Here is a 20,256-nt window from a genome sequence, read left to right on the forward strand (position 1 = left end):
TGAGGGCAGACTCCTTCATGGTTAATTCCCTTTTCACACAAACCTGTCCCTGTTTTAGAAAACATACTAATTTACTGAAATCCCAACAAAGAAGTGGCACCAACCTAAGAAACAACAATGGCAAAACCAGCTGTGGTAATGCTGAAAAGTCTTCCTTATTAACATATGTGGCCTAGTGCAAAAATTGGGAGAGTGTCTAACAGAATAGTCAAGCAACAGCCTGCCATAGTCATACTTTACAGACAATGTCCCAGACGTCACCTTAACCATCCCTAGATATGTCCTGTCCTACTGGCAGGACAGACCTAGCAGAGGTGGTGGCACAGTGGTATACAGTCAGGACAGAGTTGCCCTCAAAGTCCATAACATCAATTCCAAATATCATGAAGTCTCATGGCACTAGGTTAAACATGGGCAAAGAAGCTGTTGCTTACCCGATACTGTTCTCCCTTGGCTGATGAATCAGTACTTCTCCTTGTTGGCCAACACTTGGAAGGAACACTGAAAAGGAACAAAATGTGCTCTGGGTGAGGGATTTCAACGTCCACCACCAAGAGTGACTTAGCAGCAATACTACTGGTCGAGTTGGTCGGGTCCAAAAACAGACAGCTCCTAGATTGGGTCAGCAGCAGGTAGTGCGAGAACCAACAAGAGGGCAAAATGTACTTGATGTCATCCTTACCCTTACCAATCTGCTGGCTGCAAATGTATCTGTCCGTAACATCACACAGTCCTTGGAGAGACAATGTTTGGTCTTCACTTTGAAAATAACCTCTCAAAGGTGTGGCATTATCAAAATGAAACTGATCCAGCAACTCAGGTTTGGCCATCTGAGTCATTGTGGACCATCAACAGTAATAGCATTGTACTCCAGCACAATCTGCAATCTCATAGCCTGACATATTCCCCACTTAACCATTACCATCAAGCCAGGGGATTAGTCCAGGTTTATAAGAGAATGCAGGACAGTGTGCCAGGAGCACCACTAGACTTACCTAAAAATGAGGGTATCATCCTGGTGAAGCTATCAGACAGGGCTACTTGCATGCCAGACAGGAAAAGCATCAAGAAATATACACAGTTACACAATCCCACAACCAACAGATCAGATCTAAGCTCTGCAGTCCTGCAGCCACTTCCAGTGAGTAGTGATGGACAATTAAACAGCTCACTGGAGGAGAAGACCCCATCCTTCATGTTGGAGGAACCCAGTACATTTGTGCAAAAGATAAAGCTGAAGCATTCACAACAATCTTCAGTCAGAGATCATCTTGGCCTCCTCCAGTGCTCCCCAGCATCTCAGATGTCAGTCTTCAGCCAGGCAATGACTCATTCCCAATAAGAGAGAACCTAACCACTGTCACTGACATTCAGTGCCATTTCCATCACTGAATCCCCCACTATTAATGTCCTGGGATTACTACTGACCAGAAACTCAACTTTATAGTAACTCTCCTCCTGACTACCCAAAGCCTGTCCGCCATCTACAAGTCACAAGTCAGGAGTGTGATGGAATACTTCCCACTTGCCTGAATGGGTACAGCTCCAACAACACTCAAGAAGGTTAACATCATCCAGGCCAAAGCAATCCGCATGGTTGGCACTGCATCCACTACAGCACATGGACTGCAGTGGCTCAAGTAGGTAGCAGACCACCATTTTCTTAAGGGCAACTAGAAATGTGCAAAAAGTGCTGGCCAGCCAGTGACACCCGTGTCCTAGGAATGAATTTTAAAAACTTGCACTGAGTCAAAATGTCCCTTTTTTCCCAATGGTTATGATACTAGGCTAGTAATAGACAGAAAGTGATTTCAAATTCCATCATTACATTTGAATGTAGTTTAAAAACTCAATGTATATGTTTCATCTAAAAACGCATGTGACCAAAATATATAGTGGGGGCAACTTGACAATCATGAAGCTTAGGAAGAATGGGTTTAATGGAAGAATCTGACTTGCATTTTTATTACTAAAGCAAGAAAGTTAACATTCTGGTTAGGCCACAAGTAGAGTTCTAGTCATCAAGCATACAGAAGAATTTGAGGGTCCATGAGAGAGCGCAGAGGGGATAGAACTGAACAATCTCAGGGAATGAGGCTTTTAACTACTTAAGTTGCTTCATGGACATTTAAGGAAGATTTGGAGATGTACAAGATGATATGACAGGTTTAGTTAGAGAAAAGTAGTTTCTAATGGTATGAAATTGAAGGGCCCCCCCCCCTCCAGCCTCACCATTGGTCTGTTTTCAATCACTCTTGATTTCCATTCTATCAATCTTGACCTGTTCTTGATAGATATTAACCTTCTCTTTGTCTTCCATGAGGTCTGACACCACCAAACCTCACTCTCTCAATAGCCATGCCCCAGTATCAGTGCATAGTCACCAACCAAGACCTTTTTCCCATCTCCAGAGCAAGTTCCTATACAAGAAAAGCAGCTCCTAGTTACCCAATATCCAACTGGAATGTTATCTTACCTGGTGAATGTCATCTTTCATCTGTTGTGAATCTGAAGGTGTGTTCTTGTTATTGGTTGCTGACTTCATTGTGAGGGGATAACTTATTCTTTCATAGGTAACTAACTTATTGTTTATACAATGGTTTTAATAAGTGTACATAACCTGATAATGGATTTAGAATAAGTTCCTGCCATTTCCTGTTGGGAACTAGGATCTGCCTTAATCTATTGCCAACTTAATTCCCAACTTTCATGCCATTGTCTGGAGCTCTCTCACATAATGATGTATTTCTGCTATTTGCCCAGGGGCTACACCAGACTCTACCTCAAGACACTACGGGCTAAACCATATATTTCTGGGGGCTAAGTCCAAGTTATGTTGAGCTTTGTAGAGGTATTTCACCCTGAGGCCCAATGAGTTCTCTCACCATATTGGATTATATTGAACGCTAACTAACAACATCATCCCAATAGCCTCTGTCATGTCCGATCTGACCACATCATTCAACACGCTGTACCCAGAACAACAAGCCACTCAGTTGATGTCTGTTGTAAGACTGGCATCTGTTGTGCCCATGCCATCTCTGAAAGGCCACTGAGCCCTTGGACAAGTGACCTCAGTGTCCTCATCCTCCTCGGAAGACTGATGCTGTTCCTCATTTCCTTAAAGTCAACCATATTGCCTCATTACCTTCTCCAACTGTGCAGAACATACGGTTTCACTGGACTTCTCATCTGATTCTGCCATAAATCTCACCATAACTCACATCATTTAGGCCCCCATAAGGTTCCACCTATGACTTCGCTCATTGATGTTTCAGCAATGAATGGTGGATGATTATTCAATGTCTGTGGTGTCACAAACAGACAATTGTTCATAATTAACAAAAAAAGCCCTATTAGTAGGAAAGGAGATGTGGTTTTGCAACAATATTAAAACTAACATTGGATTAATTTTTGTTTATTAGTGATTTTTTGACCTTTTGAAAGGGACCATGCCATTGAGTATCCAGAATGTAAGGCAGCCTTATCAGGGCCATTGAATACAGAAATAATTTAAAGTGCTGCAATAGAAAAGAATTGTTGCATAACCTTATAAACAGTGGCTTATTTTATGCGGGGAGAACTTTAATAATTTGAATTGCATAATAGCTTAGCAGCAAAAAACATAAACTATAGCCCCTTCAAATCCGGATCTGAAATTCAAATGATTCTGACTTTTCATTATTATGTGGACCATAAGATTATGAAATGCCCGTGAACTTTAATACATTTGATCATAATAATATTCACTTATTGTCATAATCCTCCTATGTCAAGACAAAATAATATTCTAATATTTGATCAATAATTATTCAATCTTAACAATAGCTAATTTCACAGATTCCAAAATTATATTTGTAATGTCACTTAAGTTGTTTGATGTTCAATATTTGATGCAAACAACAAGAAAATTCTAGGAACATTCTATGTAAATAAAGTATTTAAGACCTACTCTGACAGGGATGATTGATTTTGTTAAGGTAATCAGTTTACAAGATATGGTTGTCGTAGGAAGGCTGATGCCAAGATGATTCCTCGCAGCTACTGTGATGCAAGTAAAAAACCGAAGCCCATCCGTCGAATGTGCAACTTACATGCTTGCTCTCAGCCTATGTAAGTGAACAAGAAAGTGCAGTAGGTTATTCTGTTTATTAACTACATGCTTTCCAGCAGCAACGTCATGTGAAAACATTAGTGAAATGAACATTAACTCTACAAAAAATGTTTGGGTTAGGTGATCTTAGAATATCTTAGAAACATAGAATGTTCTTAAGGATACAGACAGAGTGTATGCAGAAAGGCTGTTTTCCCTGCTGGTGGGTCTCAGGACTCAGAGACAGCCTCAGAATGAAAGGTAGGTGATTTATGACTAGGATGAGGAGAAACCTCTTCATTCAGAGGGTGATGAATTCTTGATCTGTATCCCAGAGACTGGTGGGATCTTAGTCATTAGGCAGTTCAAGACACAAGTTGGTAGATGTCTAGTCACTAATGACGTTAAAGGATATGGAACCACATGGAAGTATGGCATTGAGGTGTATGATCAGCCAGGGGCTGGAATATCAGAACTGGCTCAAAGGGCTGAAGAGCGTACTCCTGCACCTATGTTAGTTTGTGAATAACTTAAATATTTTAACCAGGTTGGGGTATTTCTTGAGCCATTTCTAAATAATTGTGGATTAATTGATCCATTACAGATTGCTGTGATTCAAACTCCATTATAATTGTATCGAACTGGCTGATCTTTAAAATCTTTAATAATAAGAACAAAGCTCTGGAGAAACTCAGCAGGCCTGGCAGCATTTGTGGAGAGACAGCAGAGTTAATGTTTCATGTCCCAAATGACTGTTCTTCAGCACATCCAGGTAGAGAATCCAGAGTCCAGGAAGATGATTCTGAAGAAGAGTTGAAACATTAAATCTGTTAGTCTCTCACAGGTGTTACCCAGCACTTGCTATTTTTGTTTCGGGTTTCCAGTATCCATAGTATTTGCATTTGTTCAGATGGTCTTTATTAACATTTGTTTATTAATTCCTTTGGTTCGTACAGTCTGTTCTGCTATTGCGCAGAAGTTGTGTTCTTGTGTGACCTCGTGTTGTAGAAAATTGCTCAATAGAAGTAATGGGGCCTACGGGAAAAACAGGGTTTGGGGCAGACCACTAACAATTTCAGTAAAAATCAAAACAAAATAGTGTTAGTATAACACAAAAGATAGCACAAACTGAGTAAATGTTAAAATCATATATTTTAATGAAATAATACAATAAGTTAAAACTTTAAGGGGTTTCTGAGTTTGCTGAGTTACAGTACTATATTAAGACAGGGGCTGAGGGTCATCATCAGTATTATCATTACTTTCAGGTGCAGTGCTGGGTGCAGGGTTATGACAAAAGAAAATATTTAATCCAGAAGTAGATGGCTTTGGTTCATCGTCCTCAGATTGTTTCTTGGAAGTTGGCTTAAAAAAGGCATTTAGTGTTTGCTGCTTTGTCTTCTTTCTTCTTTCATGAGGAAGCTGTTCACAGGGTACCAGATAAGACTTTATGCCACAAACTGCTATCCTGCTGCATTCTGTAGTCAGTCTTCGAAGAGCTGCAACTACTTCTCAGCTTCCCTCAGGATAGGCCTCCACTATGATATCTATAGCATTCTTTATGTTAAAGCTCTTCCAAAATTGAAGAACACTGTCCGCATTATCCCTCTCAACTTCCTGAATGTGTGCCTTAAATAATAAGGTTTAAAAGCTGCTATTGCACCCTGGTCCATGAGTTGAATGAGAGAGGTTGTGTTCAGAGGTGCAAAGAAAGCTCACCAATGGTGGGAGGATGGCTTGGTGCATTGTCCAGAATGAAGGCAATCTTGAAATCCACATCTTTTCTTCTGCAGTAATTTCTGAAAACATCCTCAAAAACATGAAACAATAAGGTCAGTAAAAATTTGCCCCGTCATCCGATCTCTTTTGCTTGACCTAAAGTAAACACCTAGAGTGGGCTTAAGGAAACCAGGGATGGAATCATGTCATAGCCCAGGGGAGTTTGCATTTTAAAAAACATTGTTCCCTAATTCACCAATTGCGTTACAGCTAATCGCGTTGACGAAATGCACGTTATAGAAGAACGACCTGTACTTTTGTCTTGTCACTCACTTGGGCTGAAACAAGCTGCTTGCAAATTTGGAATTTCTTTTCAACCTAAATTAACTTTCTGATCCCAGATCCTCTCCATCGCAATGACCATCTACTCCACGTTTTGCCTTTCTCCACTCCACCTAAGCCTATCTGAAACTAGGACTTTTTCTTGCTTTCGTTTCCCTCAGAATTGATTGGATCCATTTCTAACCATTCTCCACTCAAATGGAACTGCACTCGTTTGACCTTTTTTTTTCTTATATTGCAACCCTCCTTATCTACTTCACTGTAGCCACAGTATCACCTACAATAGCTTCTCTTTCAGCCTCAGATCATTGTTTCTAGTGTTCCTGCAAGGAATTTATTCTTGATCCTTTCTTATTCTTAATTCTTCTTGTTGCCGTATGGCAGCAGAGTTAGAAAACACAGCCATTTTCCATATGAACATTGATGACACCTAGCTCTACCTCATTGTGCTCTCTAACCTCTCTCAACTCCTTCGATGTTTCTAAATTGTCATTGTCATGTCCCTTTCTCAAAGTTTTGTATTAAATGTGAACTTTCCTCCAAGTATACATTTGGAAACCATTTTCTTCATATCATGCCACAAAATCAGCTCTACTCCCATTGATTCCTTTCACTTCCCTCACAAATCAGACCATTTGCAAACTCATTTGGAGAGCCGGTGATGACAAGATGGATCTGATAACCATTAGCATTCTATGTTTTTCATCATTGACTCTGAGCTCATTGCTAACTTTGTTTATTTCCAGTTTCATATTATCACCGAATCCTATTCCCATTGTTTATCTTCTCCTGAAACCCATATCCAAAGGCTTATTAGCTCTAGAGTTAACTAGTTCAGTGTTTCATAACATCTTTTCAACAGGTAGGAGACCAGAATTGCACACAATATCCCAACAGTGGTCTCACCAATGTCCTGTACAGCCGCAACATGACGTCCCAACCCCTGTACTCAATACTCTGACCAATAAAGAAAAGCATACTAATCGCTTTCTTCACTATCCTGCAACTCCACTTTCAAGGAGCTATCTATCTGCACTCCAAGGTCTCTTTGTTCAGCAACACTCCCGAGGACCTTACTGTTAAGTGTATAAGTCCTGCTAAGATTTGCTTTTCCAAAATGCAGCACCTCACATTTATCTAAATTAAACTCCATCTACCACTTCTTAGCCCATTGGCCCATCCGATCAAGATCCCATTGTACTCTGAGAAGAAGATAACAACTCCAGGCCTACAATGCCTGGAGTTCTGTTTAGACTTCTGTCTAAAAGTTTCTCAGGTTGTGGTTGGACACTGTGTTCTCCAAGAGCTCTCCTAGTGTACAAATGTAGCTATGAAAGTGAGGTAGGCAGTTGAGAATTACGACCTGCTCCAAATCCCACGCCTGCTTCCAGTTGATGGCTATCTTAAAGAAGCTAGCTTTTCTTATCTCATATCCAAAAGTGTTATCGCTCAGAACGAAAATGGCTTTAATTCCCACTGCCACATCAATCGTGGTCAGAACCCAGCTCTAACACAAAGTGTATTCAGCATTACTTACTGTCAATCAACTCTGGAACCAATCTGTTTGATGAGCTTGTATTTCCAACACTGACTAGGAAGGTCCACTAATTTTCTTCCAATAATGGTGTGGGATTTTTTACATCCACCAGCGTGGGATACTGTCTCGAATGAATGTGTAGTACAAAGGAAAGGAACTTCCAGAGTACAGCCTTTGTTGTACTGCAGTGTCAACCTGGATTATTTGCTGCTTCTGGAATGGACTTTAGCAAGGCGTTCGATAAGGTACCCCATGGTAGGCTACTGCAAAAATTACGGAGGTATGGCATTGAGGGTGCATTAGAGGTTTGGATTAGGAATTGGCTGGCTGGAAAGAGACAGAGGGTAGTAGTTGATGGTAAAGGTTCATCTTGGAGTGCAGTTACTAGCGGTGTTCCACAAGGATCTGTTTTGGGACCATTGCTGTTTGTCATTTTTATAAATGACCTAGAGGAGGGGCTTGAAGGCTGGGTGAGCAAGTTTGCGGATGATACGAAAGTCAGTGGAGTTGTGCACAGCGAAGAAGGATGTGGTAGGTTACAGCGGGATATATATAAGTTGCAGAGCTGGGCAGAAAGGTGGCAAATGGAGTTCAATGTAGCTAAGTGTGAAGTCATTCACTTTGGTAGGAGTAACAAGAAGATGGATTACTGGGCTAATGGTAGGCTACTTGGTAGCGTGGATGAGCAGAGGGATCTTGGTGGCCATGTACACAGATCTCTGAAAGTTGCCACCCATGTAAATAGTGCTGTGAAGAAGGCATATGGCGTACTGGGCTTTATTGGTAGAGGAATTGAGTTCCGGAGTCCTGAGGTCATGTTGCAGTTGTATAACATTCTGGTGCGGCCTTATCTAGAGTACTGTGTGCAGTTTTGGTCGCCATACTATAGGAAGGATGTGGAGGGATTGGAACGGGTGCAGTGGAGGTTTACCAGGATGTTGCCTGGCATGGTAGGAAGATCATATGAGGAAAGGCTGAGGCACTTGGGGCTGTTCTCATTGGAGAAAAGAAGGTTTAGGGGAGATTTGATAGAGGTGTACAAGATGATTAGGGGTTTAGATAGGGTTGACAGTGAGAACCTTTTTCCGCTAATGGAGTCAGCTGTTACTAGGGGACACAGCTTTAAATTAAGGGGAGGTTGGTATAGGACAGATGTTAGGGGTAGATTCTTAACTCAGCGGGTTGTGAGTTCATGGAATGCCCTGCCAGTAGCAGTGGTGGACTCTCCCTCTTTATGGTCATTTAAGCGGGCATTGGATAAGCATATGGAGGTTATTGGGCTAGTGTAGGTTAGGTAGGCTTAGGTCGGCGCAACATCGAGGGGCAAAGGGCCTGTACTGCGCTGTATTGTTCTATGTTCTATGTTCTAAATTGCTGATCTAAGTGCCATTGCTGAGGCAAGGTTAATTCGTTAAAATAGCTGTTCACTCTGAGCACTTAATGGAAAAAATCTACCAAAAATCCTTCTGATGAAGCCGGTGCTCCATTTTGTTGGATTCCTGATACTGCAAATGAGGCAGGCTTTAAGAAGAAGATAACGCTCCAAAAATTGTTTATTTCTGCCTGTCATGCAGATTATCTGGTCAGTATCTCATTGCTGTTCATGGGATCTTGTTGTTGGCTGCTGTTTTTTTCCTACATTACAACAGGACTACATTTCAAAATTACTTAATTGGTTTGTTAGTTGTGAAATACTGTGCTGTGCTTATGATATACACTGTATATTTGAAAAATCTTCTTTGTTCAAATGAAGTATTTTGATTTTATTCTGTAAGGTAATCTGTAAATGTTGGTGACCACTTGTCAATTCAGGAATGCGAGAATTATGTAATGCTATTAGAAATAAGAAAAAAAAATCATGTTTTAAGTCATTTACTTTCAGGATCACCTCATGAATAGTTCACACTAAAAAGCATAATTTAGATCCCGTAAAATATTCTGGTGTGTTTGCATTAGTTAAAATTAGTGTTGTTTTACAGTTTTGAAACCTGTAACTTGAAAGCTGACACCAAAATTGGAGGTGTAGTGGAAGAGAAGAAGGTTACCTCAGATCACAACAAAATCTTGATCAGATGGGCTAATGGGCTGAGAAGTGACACATGGAGGTTAATTTAGATAATTGAGGTGCTGCATTTTGGGAAAGCAAACCTTAGCTGGACTTATACACTTAATGGTAAGGTCCTGGGGAGTGTTGCTGAACAAAGAGATCTTGAAGTGCAGGTTCCTTGAAAGTGGAGTCGCTGGTAGGTAGGATAGTGAAGAAGGTGTTTGGTATACTTTCCTTTATTGGCCAGAGTATTAAGTATAGGAGTTGGGAGGTCATGTAATGGCTGTACAGGACATTGGTTAGGCCACTGTTGGAATATTGCGTGCAATTCTGGTCTCCTTCCTATCGGAAAGATGTTGTGAAACTTGAAAGAATTCAGAAAAGATTTACAAAGATGTTGCCAGGGTTGGAGGATTTAAGCTTTAGGGAGAAGTTGAATAGGCTAGGGCTGTTTTCCATGGAATGTCGGAGGCTGAGGGGTGACCTTATAGTGGCTTATAAAATCATGAAGGGCATGGATAGGATAAATAGACACAATCTTTTCCCTGGGATGGGTGAGTCCAGAATTAGAGGACATAGGTTTAAGGTGAGAGGGGAAAGATATAAAAGAGACCTAAAGGGCAACTTTTTCACACGGAGGGTGGTATGTGTATGGAATGAGCTGCCAGAGGAAGTGGTGGAGGCTAGTACAATTGCAACATTTAAAAGGCATCTGATGGGTATATGAATAGGAACGGTTTGGAGGGATATGGGTCAGGTGCTGGCAGGTGGGACTAGATTGGGTTGGGATATCTGGTCAGCATGGACGAGTTGGATTGAAGGGTCTGTTTCCGTGTACATTTCTATGACTCTAACTTTGTGTGAATAATCATAGAATTCCTACAGTGTGGAAACAGGCCATTTGGCCCACACTGACCTTCCGAAGAGCATCCCATGCAGACCCATTCCCCTCCATTTCCCCTGACTAAAGCGCCTAACCTACTCATCCCTGAACGCTGTGGACAATTTAGCATGGCCAATTCATCTAACCTGCACATCTTTGGACTGTGGGAGGAAACCGGAGCACCCGTAGGAAACCCACACAGACACAGGGCAAATGTGCAAGCTCCACACAGATGGTCACCCAAGACTGGAATTGAACCCAGGTCCCTGGCACCTTGAGGCAGCAGTGCTAGCCACTGTGCCTCCCTAATGTTCGGGGACAGGACATTGGTGAGGCTTCTTCTGGGGCACTGTGTCCATTTCTGGTTGTCATGTCATAGGAAGGATATTATAAAACTGGAGAAGATGCAGAAAAGCTTTATCAGGATGTTCCAGGAATGGAGGGTTTGAGTTATGGGGAAATACTGGATAAACTGGGATTTTTGTCACTGGGTCATAAGAAATTGAGAGGTGACCTTATTGATGTTTTTAAATTAATGATGTGTATGGATAAGGTGAATGACACAATTTTGCCCTATGAATCAGAATTTCAATACTAGGGAGCATATTTTTAAGATGAGAGGAGAAAGATTTAAAAAGAACATGAGGGGCAACTTTTATTTTACACAGGGTGAATTTCCAGAGGAAGTAGGAACAGTTACAACATCCAAAAGACATTTGGATAAGTACTGTGCATGAATAAGAAACGTTGGAGGGATAGTTGGACTAGTTTAGTTTGGGATTTTGGTTGACATGGACTAGTTGGACCAAAGGGTCTCTTTCCTTACAGTCATACTGCATGGCATTGTATGAATGTAGTTTTAGCTTATCGTTTGATGTATTTGCTTAAAATTCCTACTTCCCTAAAGTCTTAAAAATAGTACCGAGCCTAACACAATAACAATTTAGAGTTCCACCACACAAGTACTCTAAAGTCTTATACTTTTTGGCTATTTACTTTGCAGATGGGTTACTGGGGAATGGGAACCATGCACCAGAACTTGTGGCAAATCTGGATATCAGATCCGAAGTGTCCGATGCATTCAGCCACTCCATGATGGCACCAACCGTTCAGCACACAGCAAATACTGCAATGAGGATCGACCTGAGACCAGAAAACCATGTAATCGAGAACTCTGCCCTGCAGAGTGGAGGACAGGACCTTGGTCGCAGGTAAATCTAGGATTATTGTATTTCTTGGCCGTATTAGAATAGATTCCCTACAGCGTGGAAACAGGCCCTTCGGCCCAACCAGTACATGCTGACCCTCCAAAGAGTAACTCTACCAGACCCATCTCCCTCTAACTTAATGCACCAAACACTATGGGCAATTTAGCATGGCCAATTCGCCTGACCTGCACGTCTTTGGACTGTGGGAGGAAACCGGAGTACCCGGAGGAAACCCACGCAGACACTGGGAGAATGTGCAATCTCCACACAGACAGTCACCCGAGACTAGAATCAAACCTGGGACCCTGGTGCTGTGAGGCAGCCGTGCTAACCACTGAGCCACCGTGCCACCCATATGTTTGAGAGATGTCATTCATGATCCTGATTATAACCATCATTTTCAACTTGCACTCTTTAAAAAGAACATGAGGGGCAGCATTTTTTACACAGAGTGGTTCTTGTGTGGAATGAATTTCCAGAGGAAGTGGTGGATACAGGAACAGTTACAACATTTAAAAGACATTTGGATAAGTTTGTACCCACTGAAATGGGTATCGATCTACAGACAGTATTATTTGAAATTATTACTTTGGATCTAGACGTCGCTAGCTGGGCCTGCTGGTTGCTTCCTGGAATAATTTGATTTCAATGTTTTTTTAACTGAGAAGTGAATAGCCAGCAATCCTGCATTTTTGGATCAATACTTCACAGCTGAGTACACCAAATTAAATTGGCTATTAGGCCAGCTGTAGCCCTAAAGGCTATATTGCTGGCCTAGGTTTTGCTCTGTTTCAGCAGAGTGCATACATACTGCTTCAAAAACTCTGTCAACTGACAAGAAGTCATAACAATTTTATGGACTGACTTGTTCCAGAATCACCACAAACTTCCAGTCTGATAACTGAGCTCATTCCCATTTTGCTTCTGTCAATGCCTCACCATCATAAACATCACTCTTTATTAGAAATGTCGGATGTTATGGACCAGACCAGACCCCCTCAAAATATTTTAAGAAGGTAGCTTGAGCCTGATATTTTCTTATTTTAAAGGCAAATGTAAAGTGTTGTGATCTAGATGCAATGCAACTCGTCAAACTACTCAATGTTAAGTAAAACAGAACTTATTTAAACACTATAGTTAAAATATAGTTAAAATAAAAAGAGAGAAGAATTTAGAATATCCTGACTCTAGTGGAAGACTTAACAGAATAATAGATACAGTAACTATTACTAATCAACTATTCCAATGTAGTACCATTCCATAAATACACCCCTTGGTAAAAAGGCAGCTCCAGAAAAATAGATTTGTCTCACAGGTAACCCAGTAACAGAGAAAAACCCCAACTTCTAGCTGTAATCGAGAGAGGGAGAAATGGCTTCTATATCTTCAATTGCACAACAGCAACTGCTTAAATCTAAACTGAAAATCTAAGAAATACAAGAAAGCCAGGTCTGTGAGAGCTGGCCACCCTGGCCTAGCTGCTTCCATTGTTCCAACTTTAAAAAACCCTAAGGCGGCACAAGCTGTTTACATCTTTTACAGATAGTTTGGCACCTCTCGTTCAATCTATCCTTTTTTTTAAAAAAAACCTCTTAAAGCCATTGCATTATCACATTGACCAAACTTCATATTCTCTTTCTGACAATCCAATGTTTCAACATGCAACTGTTCATGCCTTTGTCCTATCTCCTCATATAGCAGTAGTCATATATGCATGTTACTATATTACTACTTTCTTTCTCAAAAATACAATTTGTTGTTTTGTTAGTGTTCTGTAACCTGTAGAAATGGAACGCAGGAGAGACAGGTTGTGTGCCGAACAAGGGACAATATGGTTGGTCACTGTGAAGAGGAAAAGCCAGACCACATCCGCATATGCAGAATGCCTGCATGTCCCCCCAGTAAGTGACTCTATAATATCCTGGATTCAAGTTACAGTGAGCTTTCAATATTTTACATTCCTTTGAAAGTTATTGTTGAATTATTTTGCACTAATAATGAGGGCAAACTCCACGGTTTCAATCAGGGTCATACTCAGAGGGAGAGCATCAGTTAGAGAATTGAGGCTACAGTATTCTGGCTCTATTTTGGATCAATGCTTCCTTCTCTTTGGGAACAGGTGATCAAGGACATTAGTCTTTATCTTGTTCCATCAAATACACAAATGTTTAGTATTTGCAGAAGTTTCTGAATGTTTAGAATGTGATAAGAACAATATTATTAAAAATATTTTTGAAAATATACCAATTGCAGAGTTTTTTCATGAATATTTCTGTAGATGCAATGTAAATTGAAAAAACAAATGGTTTTGATTTAAGAAGAAATAAGTTATAATATTGTGATTAACACTACTTAAATACTGAAATGTGCATACACAGTGTTTGATTTCATTAGTTCTGTTTAGGAGATTGATTGATTGATTGATTGATTGATATGTTCCATTTTTTCCAGAAAACTCTTCTCAGCAAACATCACTCACTTCCTCTAAAGGAAAGTCATTAATCCAATGGCTATCACGTCCAGATCCAGCATATCCCATTCAGAAAATTTCGAAAAGTAAATCATATTATAACTCTGGTCCTGGCTTTAAATGCATGCAGTTTCTCATGTGGATTTTACCCTTTCTTATGTCCTTTTCTCTTCATGGTGCATTTCTCTGATTAGCAACTGCATTATGGTTCTAATACTTCTACTGGGCCCTGGGTGCACAGCCTGTATCTTCTCTAGAGCTTGTGCAGTACTAGAGATGGAGGTCCAAAGGGGTGACTTCATACTTCACTGGAGGAATTCCACAGTATGATGCAGGCCTCTGAACGGAAGCTGTCTCCAGCTTGCTTACTGTTTGATTTGCTTGATAACAGGCTCTAATGAAACATAGCCTCAGTTTGACGGAAACTGAGAAATTTATTGTGAATGTGATCACATCACAATAACATCTTCTTGTGCTAATATTTCCTTCTCTGTAAATCTCCTATACTTTGTTAGAATTTCTTAGAGTAGTTAACGCTATGACCTGGATGAATAGCAACCTGAAGTAACTTCCTTTCTTTGTCTCATTTGTTGCTTTCCGAGATAAATTTCTACTGCTTGCCATTGTGCTGTTGCATTTCACTGTGTGGAGTGAGGATTAAGGGCTCATGCTCTATTGGTAGCAGGTGCATGGTTCCATTGTGTGTGTGTGTGTGTGTGTGTGTGTGTGTGTGTGTGTGTGTGTGTGTGTGTGTGTGTGTGTGTGTGTGTGTGTGTGTGTGTGTGTGTGTGTGTGTGTGTGTGTGTGTGTGTGATTGATTACAAACAGTACCTCATAAATTTTATTTTGTTTAGAAAAATGCCTTATTTAAGGATGAATGTAATAGCTTTTGTTACTGCAAGTAACAGGAAATAAAACAGGAGACATCATATATACTAAGCCTAAGCCCTTCTTTACCAATACACTACACGATAACAATAATCACTGCCGTGTCTGGCCGCAGATGCAGACAAGTACCAATGCTAGGGATATAGAAAATATTCTGCAAGATTAAATTTAAAAGTGCAGCATTTTACTTATTATAGTTTGGAAAATGAATGTTAACATGTGAGTACAAAAAGGACCTTTAAACAATGAAAATATTAATTTGAGAGGAAAAAGTGAAAACACTTTGACCATGTCATTGTTATGTGATCACATAATCAGCATTTGTTGTAAGTATTTTTGTGGAATTTTTAGGATGTGTGCTAAATCTTATGAACAAGGAGAACTGATGAGCTACAGCTATTGCACTGAAAAGTGTTATATGTTACATAATTGGTGTTTGTACAAATGCACTCGACTGTTAATTCTTTTAAAGTCAGAACGATTAAATTAACCATGTTCAATGGCTCCAGACAGTGCAATATGGTACTCAGTAATGTGTACTACATCTGTATGCACTTTGTTTTTTCAGGGATAATTTATTGATATTTAGTAAACATTTAACAAAACTGTGAGGATGTACCATTTCAGCTTTCAGCGTTCACTACTAGATTTTTTTGTAAGATTGGTGACAGTGTTTACCAAGTTAACTGTGATCTTGTACATTCAGATGCATTTTCTTACCGATGGAGATCTGGGGACTTGTGTTCCTCCAGTTTGTCATTAGTTTCTGCAAATAAATAATAACTTATGTCAAGAAATAAAACATTGTCTATATTTTGATTTTTTTTAAAAAAGAGAGGTATCAGGCAACCATTGGAAAATTCCAGTATTTTTACTCTTTTCCCTTTTTTTTCATTCGATGTTGAACAACCTTTCCCTTGTGCTTAGTAACTTAGTAATTTTTCCAACCTTGACTACAGACATTCAATTGGATTTATTCAATATAAGTCCCCAACAGCATTTATCATCTGAGCTCAGTTCTAGGCATTACAGAAAAGATTCTAATACAAATATTCTGGATTAAAAAGGCATTTTTCTAAGCAAATGGGGACTGTTGTATTTAGTTTGGCCTCTGAGGAAACAAAATATTTGTGAATAAAGCCTGTAGTTTTTCACTTTGTGCAAACTTGGAAATCTGGGTAGAAAGAGCCAGAAGAAAAGCATCCATCTTAAAAGAAAATATTATGCCATTGTCTGACTGAAACAGCTCAACAATCAGTAACCAAAGGATGCAGTCAGTTTCAGTTCTTCTTGAGAGAAGATCAAGCCTCATGTGAATTCAGTGAATAAACTTCAAAACAAATGTATTTTGCAATTTATAAATTTTAAACCAGTTTATGTGATAAAAATGCAAGCAAGATCTTCGGATCGGTTCAGATCTATGACTGCAGAACTTGAAGATGTGTTTTAACAGTTATAACGTGGCTAACTAGAACATTTTAATTTACTTTCTTGATTAATTGGACTCACTATCTCACTATTAAAACACCTATCTCTTTATAAAATATCAAGAAACTGTATCAGTGAGCATACGTTGTCCAAATCAACTACAAAAAAAAGGCTTAAACCTGTTAATTGATGGTAATATATCCTTTCCAGTTCTAATTTTCTTTTCACCTTAATATCTTCGCAGAAGCAATTTGTCATGGGGACAAGTCAATCTTCTGCCGTATGGAAGTACTTTCCAGATATTGCTCTATTCCTGGCTACCACAAGCTCTGTTGCAAGTACTGCAATTCACTATCTCAACAGCTTTCAAACAAGACCAATGACACTGAATCCCAGAAGCAGATTAAATCAACCATACTACCTGAGACCACAAAGAAGCCAAGGGTTGTTACCTCTCACAAAGTAAATGGAACAAAAGAGAGTGTTCAGAAAAATGCAGTTGGACAGGCACACAAGAGAGAAAAAGGTAATAGTAAAAAAACACAACATAAATTTATAATTCCAACACGGCCAAATATAGTCAGCAACCACAGACTCCAGTTCCTGCTTGATCAGAAGATAAAAGAGATGCTGAACAATTCCTCAGAAAAAACAGTTTCTTCTGTAAAGAATAACCGTTTACCTCACCGAAAGATATGAGTGTGGAACATCTGTCAACAGAAAGCCAAAGAAGAATGTTATAAAGTGCTTCACTCACCATATGACAGAAACTGAACTAGAAATGAATGGCACGATTTATTTTAGCAGTGTTAATACAGTTATAATGCAAACACTTTAACTTTAGTAATCTACCTTATAAAAAGTCAGCATGGAGCTTATGTCTCTCAGCTTTGCCAGGCTTCTCTCAGATGCATATAGATACACAGATACACCTTCATTGTGAGTGGTTTGGTGTTACCAACCAAGGATTCCCTTTGACTTCCTCCATGTAGCTCGTTGCTGCACTATAATTGCACTTAATGTAGCATTTGCACCAAAATAATTTCTTTGTAAATTGCAGTAAATTTCCTGAAAGATTGGTGCTGAACATTCCCAAAATACCAATGTACTGTATGAATGGCACATATGATTTATTCCTCTTAGGGCCTTATTGTACCTAACAGGGACATAGTCTCCTCAGGTTCTAGTTCAGCCCCTGACTGAGAGATTGTGTTGAAAATAAAGGTTACTTGCAATGTTGTAAACAGTCAAACATTGCCAGCATGTTATGCAGGTTTTGCTTTTGAAGCTGTGTTCTTAGAATTTTTAAAATATGGGGAAATATGGTGCTGAAGTTCCTGCAGATAATCCTCAATCTGAAGAAATTGCAGGTCAAGTAAAATCTGCAAAAACATCTTTTACGTTTACACAAGGATAGAACCACAGAATAATTAATTTGCACTATTTACTTTTACAAAATAACACTTTTACAAACCTGTTCTTCTTGTTACCAAAGCCTAATTTTACAATCGTTAAGAAAGTAAAGGAATTCCTGTCGCAACCTAAAACATCTAGAATGAAGTATGGCGGCTGGAGGACACACCCATTGTGATTTGCATAGTTAATATGTTTCTATATAATGCTAAACTTCAAATTTGAAATGACCCAGAAACAACATCATTTGTCAGATTTATTTCTTCTGCCATCGCATTTGGCTTCATAGAGATAACCACTTAAGTTAATTTAAACTTTCGAAAGGAAATTAATCTTCAGTGCTTAATGTGTTAGACATATCACAGTATTTGTTTTGTACCTTTCATATATTATAGTGAATGTTTCTAATAGCTGTACTCCAGAACACTTTCTCGCCTGTTTAAGTCAACCATTTGGGTGATCTAATTTGCCATACCTTCCATTATTGTCATATGATATCTGTCCTGGTCATCTTAATTCTGTTTATCCCTCCTCTAAGTTCAGAACAATAAAATAATAATGATAGTAATAAAGAAACAGCAAATCATGCAATCATAGGTTCCTTGTTCCTGTGTTCAACACATATATCAGTGAAAATAATGTTATGTATCGTTCAACAGAAATTATGATTATTTGGTCCTACATTATTCTCTCAAGGTAAATGTTTTAACAATGTAGAAGTGGTGAACATCGGCCCATCAAATTCTGAAAAGCTAAAGCTAAGCTAATATCACAAAATCACCAGAAATCTTGTCTGCTGATCAATTAGACACACCCGGGTAGTAATTTTTATGATTAGGTGATGATGTCCTGATTTCTCAAAATATGTGGTCCAGTGATTCAGGTGGGATTCTAAATCACTACATAAGTCCCCCTTGAAATGTAAACCTATTTTTTCCTTCAGATACTGATTGATATGTGCAATTACAGCATGATGGTCAGGTGTGGACTTAATGGTTTTCTGTTGTCTTAAAACAACAAGAATTTTAGAATCCTCTGGAAAAACAGAACATTTCAGTTCCAAATTACAGATATCACCTAACACTGAACATATTCAGCCCCTGAAATCCATTAGTCCAATCAAGTGGTGCTTCCAATTTCACAAAGTTCTCATTCTGACTACTTTACAAATTACATATTTTGTAATTTTTTCATAACTCTAGACTGGGTTTGTTATTCCCAATTAAGAACATGTGTGACAAAATGTGTGCTTCACTTTATTTTATGACATTTTTTTATTACATATTGAATGCAGACATTCTACTTTAAAATGTAAGGTTGGTTTATAAGTTTTGTTCCAATGCTTTAATCTTGCTTCATGGCATATGTATTTTTCTTCATTAAGTAGCAGCTCTACTTGCTGATTCCTGTATGTATGAATAACATCACCTGCCCCAATTACACTTACAATTTCTACAGCAGTTCCACTAAAGAGTCTCTTTTGTACATTATTTGTATATAAGAGTTAGAACCTTTATTTTTAATATTTATTAAACTTGGAACATTTGTGGCATTTTGCTCATTTGTCTCAGAGCTATAACTGTTTGTGAATGTTCCTTTTCAGTGTTACAGTGATGGCAATGTTACTGCCATTTATTTAACATTCCAGTATTGGGATTTGTTGGGATAGAAGAACACACAATGAAGCAATGTGTGATCTTTGAAAATGTGTGCAGGTCGGTATGAGAATGTTTCTTTCAAAACAACTGTAGCAGTTTGCAACAGGAGGTTTAGTATAAATCACATCATTTACCTATTTTGGACTGAAAGATGAGGAAAGGTAATCAGAAAACGGCAATAACTAACCAAAGGATTTTAAGACAAACAGGGAATAAAATATAGTCTCCTGTGATTAATGGACTGAATTTTTGTAACAGTTGGTGGCAGGATCGGAGGCGGGTGTGTTGGCAAAATTGGATTAGAAAGCAGTGTGATAGCTCCCATCTGCAGTTCCTGCCTCTCAGCATTTCTGGTGGAGGGGCAGATAGTGGCAACCTGCCCAAAAATGGCAGATGATTAATGGAACATGCAATCAGGCCAGTTGCAGAGCTTGTTGAAGTTCAGATGAAGATTTTGAAAAGGAAACACAAGAAATATTCAGGGTCACGAGGACGTCTCTGAAGAGGAAGGAACACCGCAACAAAGAGTCAATCATGGACACTGGAGCTTTTCCTGATATTGATTAGAAA

The 20,256-nt window shown here is 39.2% G+C and overlaps 1 protein-coding gene across 1 annotated transcript in view; it reads left to right on the forward strand.

Moving 5' to 3' along the window:
• The window catches only part of LOC132823399 (A disintegrin and metalloproteinase with thrombospondin motifs 2-like), a 235,926-nt gene extending 216,403 nt beyond the window's left edge, over positions 1-19,523 (forward strand). The window contains exons 18-22 of the mRNA XM_060837195.1: positions 3,981-4,113; positions 11,625-11,832; positions 13,598-13,730; positions 14,281-14,385; positions 16,860-19,523. Of these exons, the coding sequence (XP_060693178.1) occupies positions 3,981-4,113; positions 11,625-11,832; positions 13,598-13,730; positions 14,281-14,385; positions 16,860-17,314 (1,034 nt within the window). The 3' untranslated portion in view covers positions 17,315-19,523. The remainder of the gene's footprint in view (positions 1-3,980; positions 4,114-11,624; positions 11,833-13,597; positions 13,731-14,280; positions 14,386-16,859) is intronic.
• Positions 19,524-20,256: the final 733 nt, after the last annotated feature.

Source organism: Hemiscyllium ocellatum, chromosome 16 (assembly GCF_020745735.1).
Source record: "Hemiscyllium ocellatum isolate sHemOce1 chromosome 16, sHemOce1.pat.X.cur, whole genome shotgun sequence".
In the NCBI taxonomy this organism is placed as follows: Eukaryota; Metazoa; Chordata; class Chondrichthyes; order Orectolobiformes; family Hemiscylliidae; genus Hemiscyllium; species Hemiscyllium ocellatum.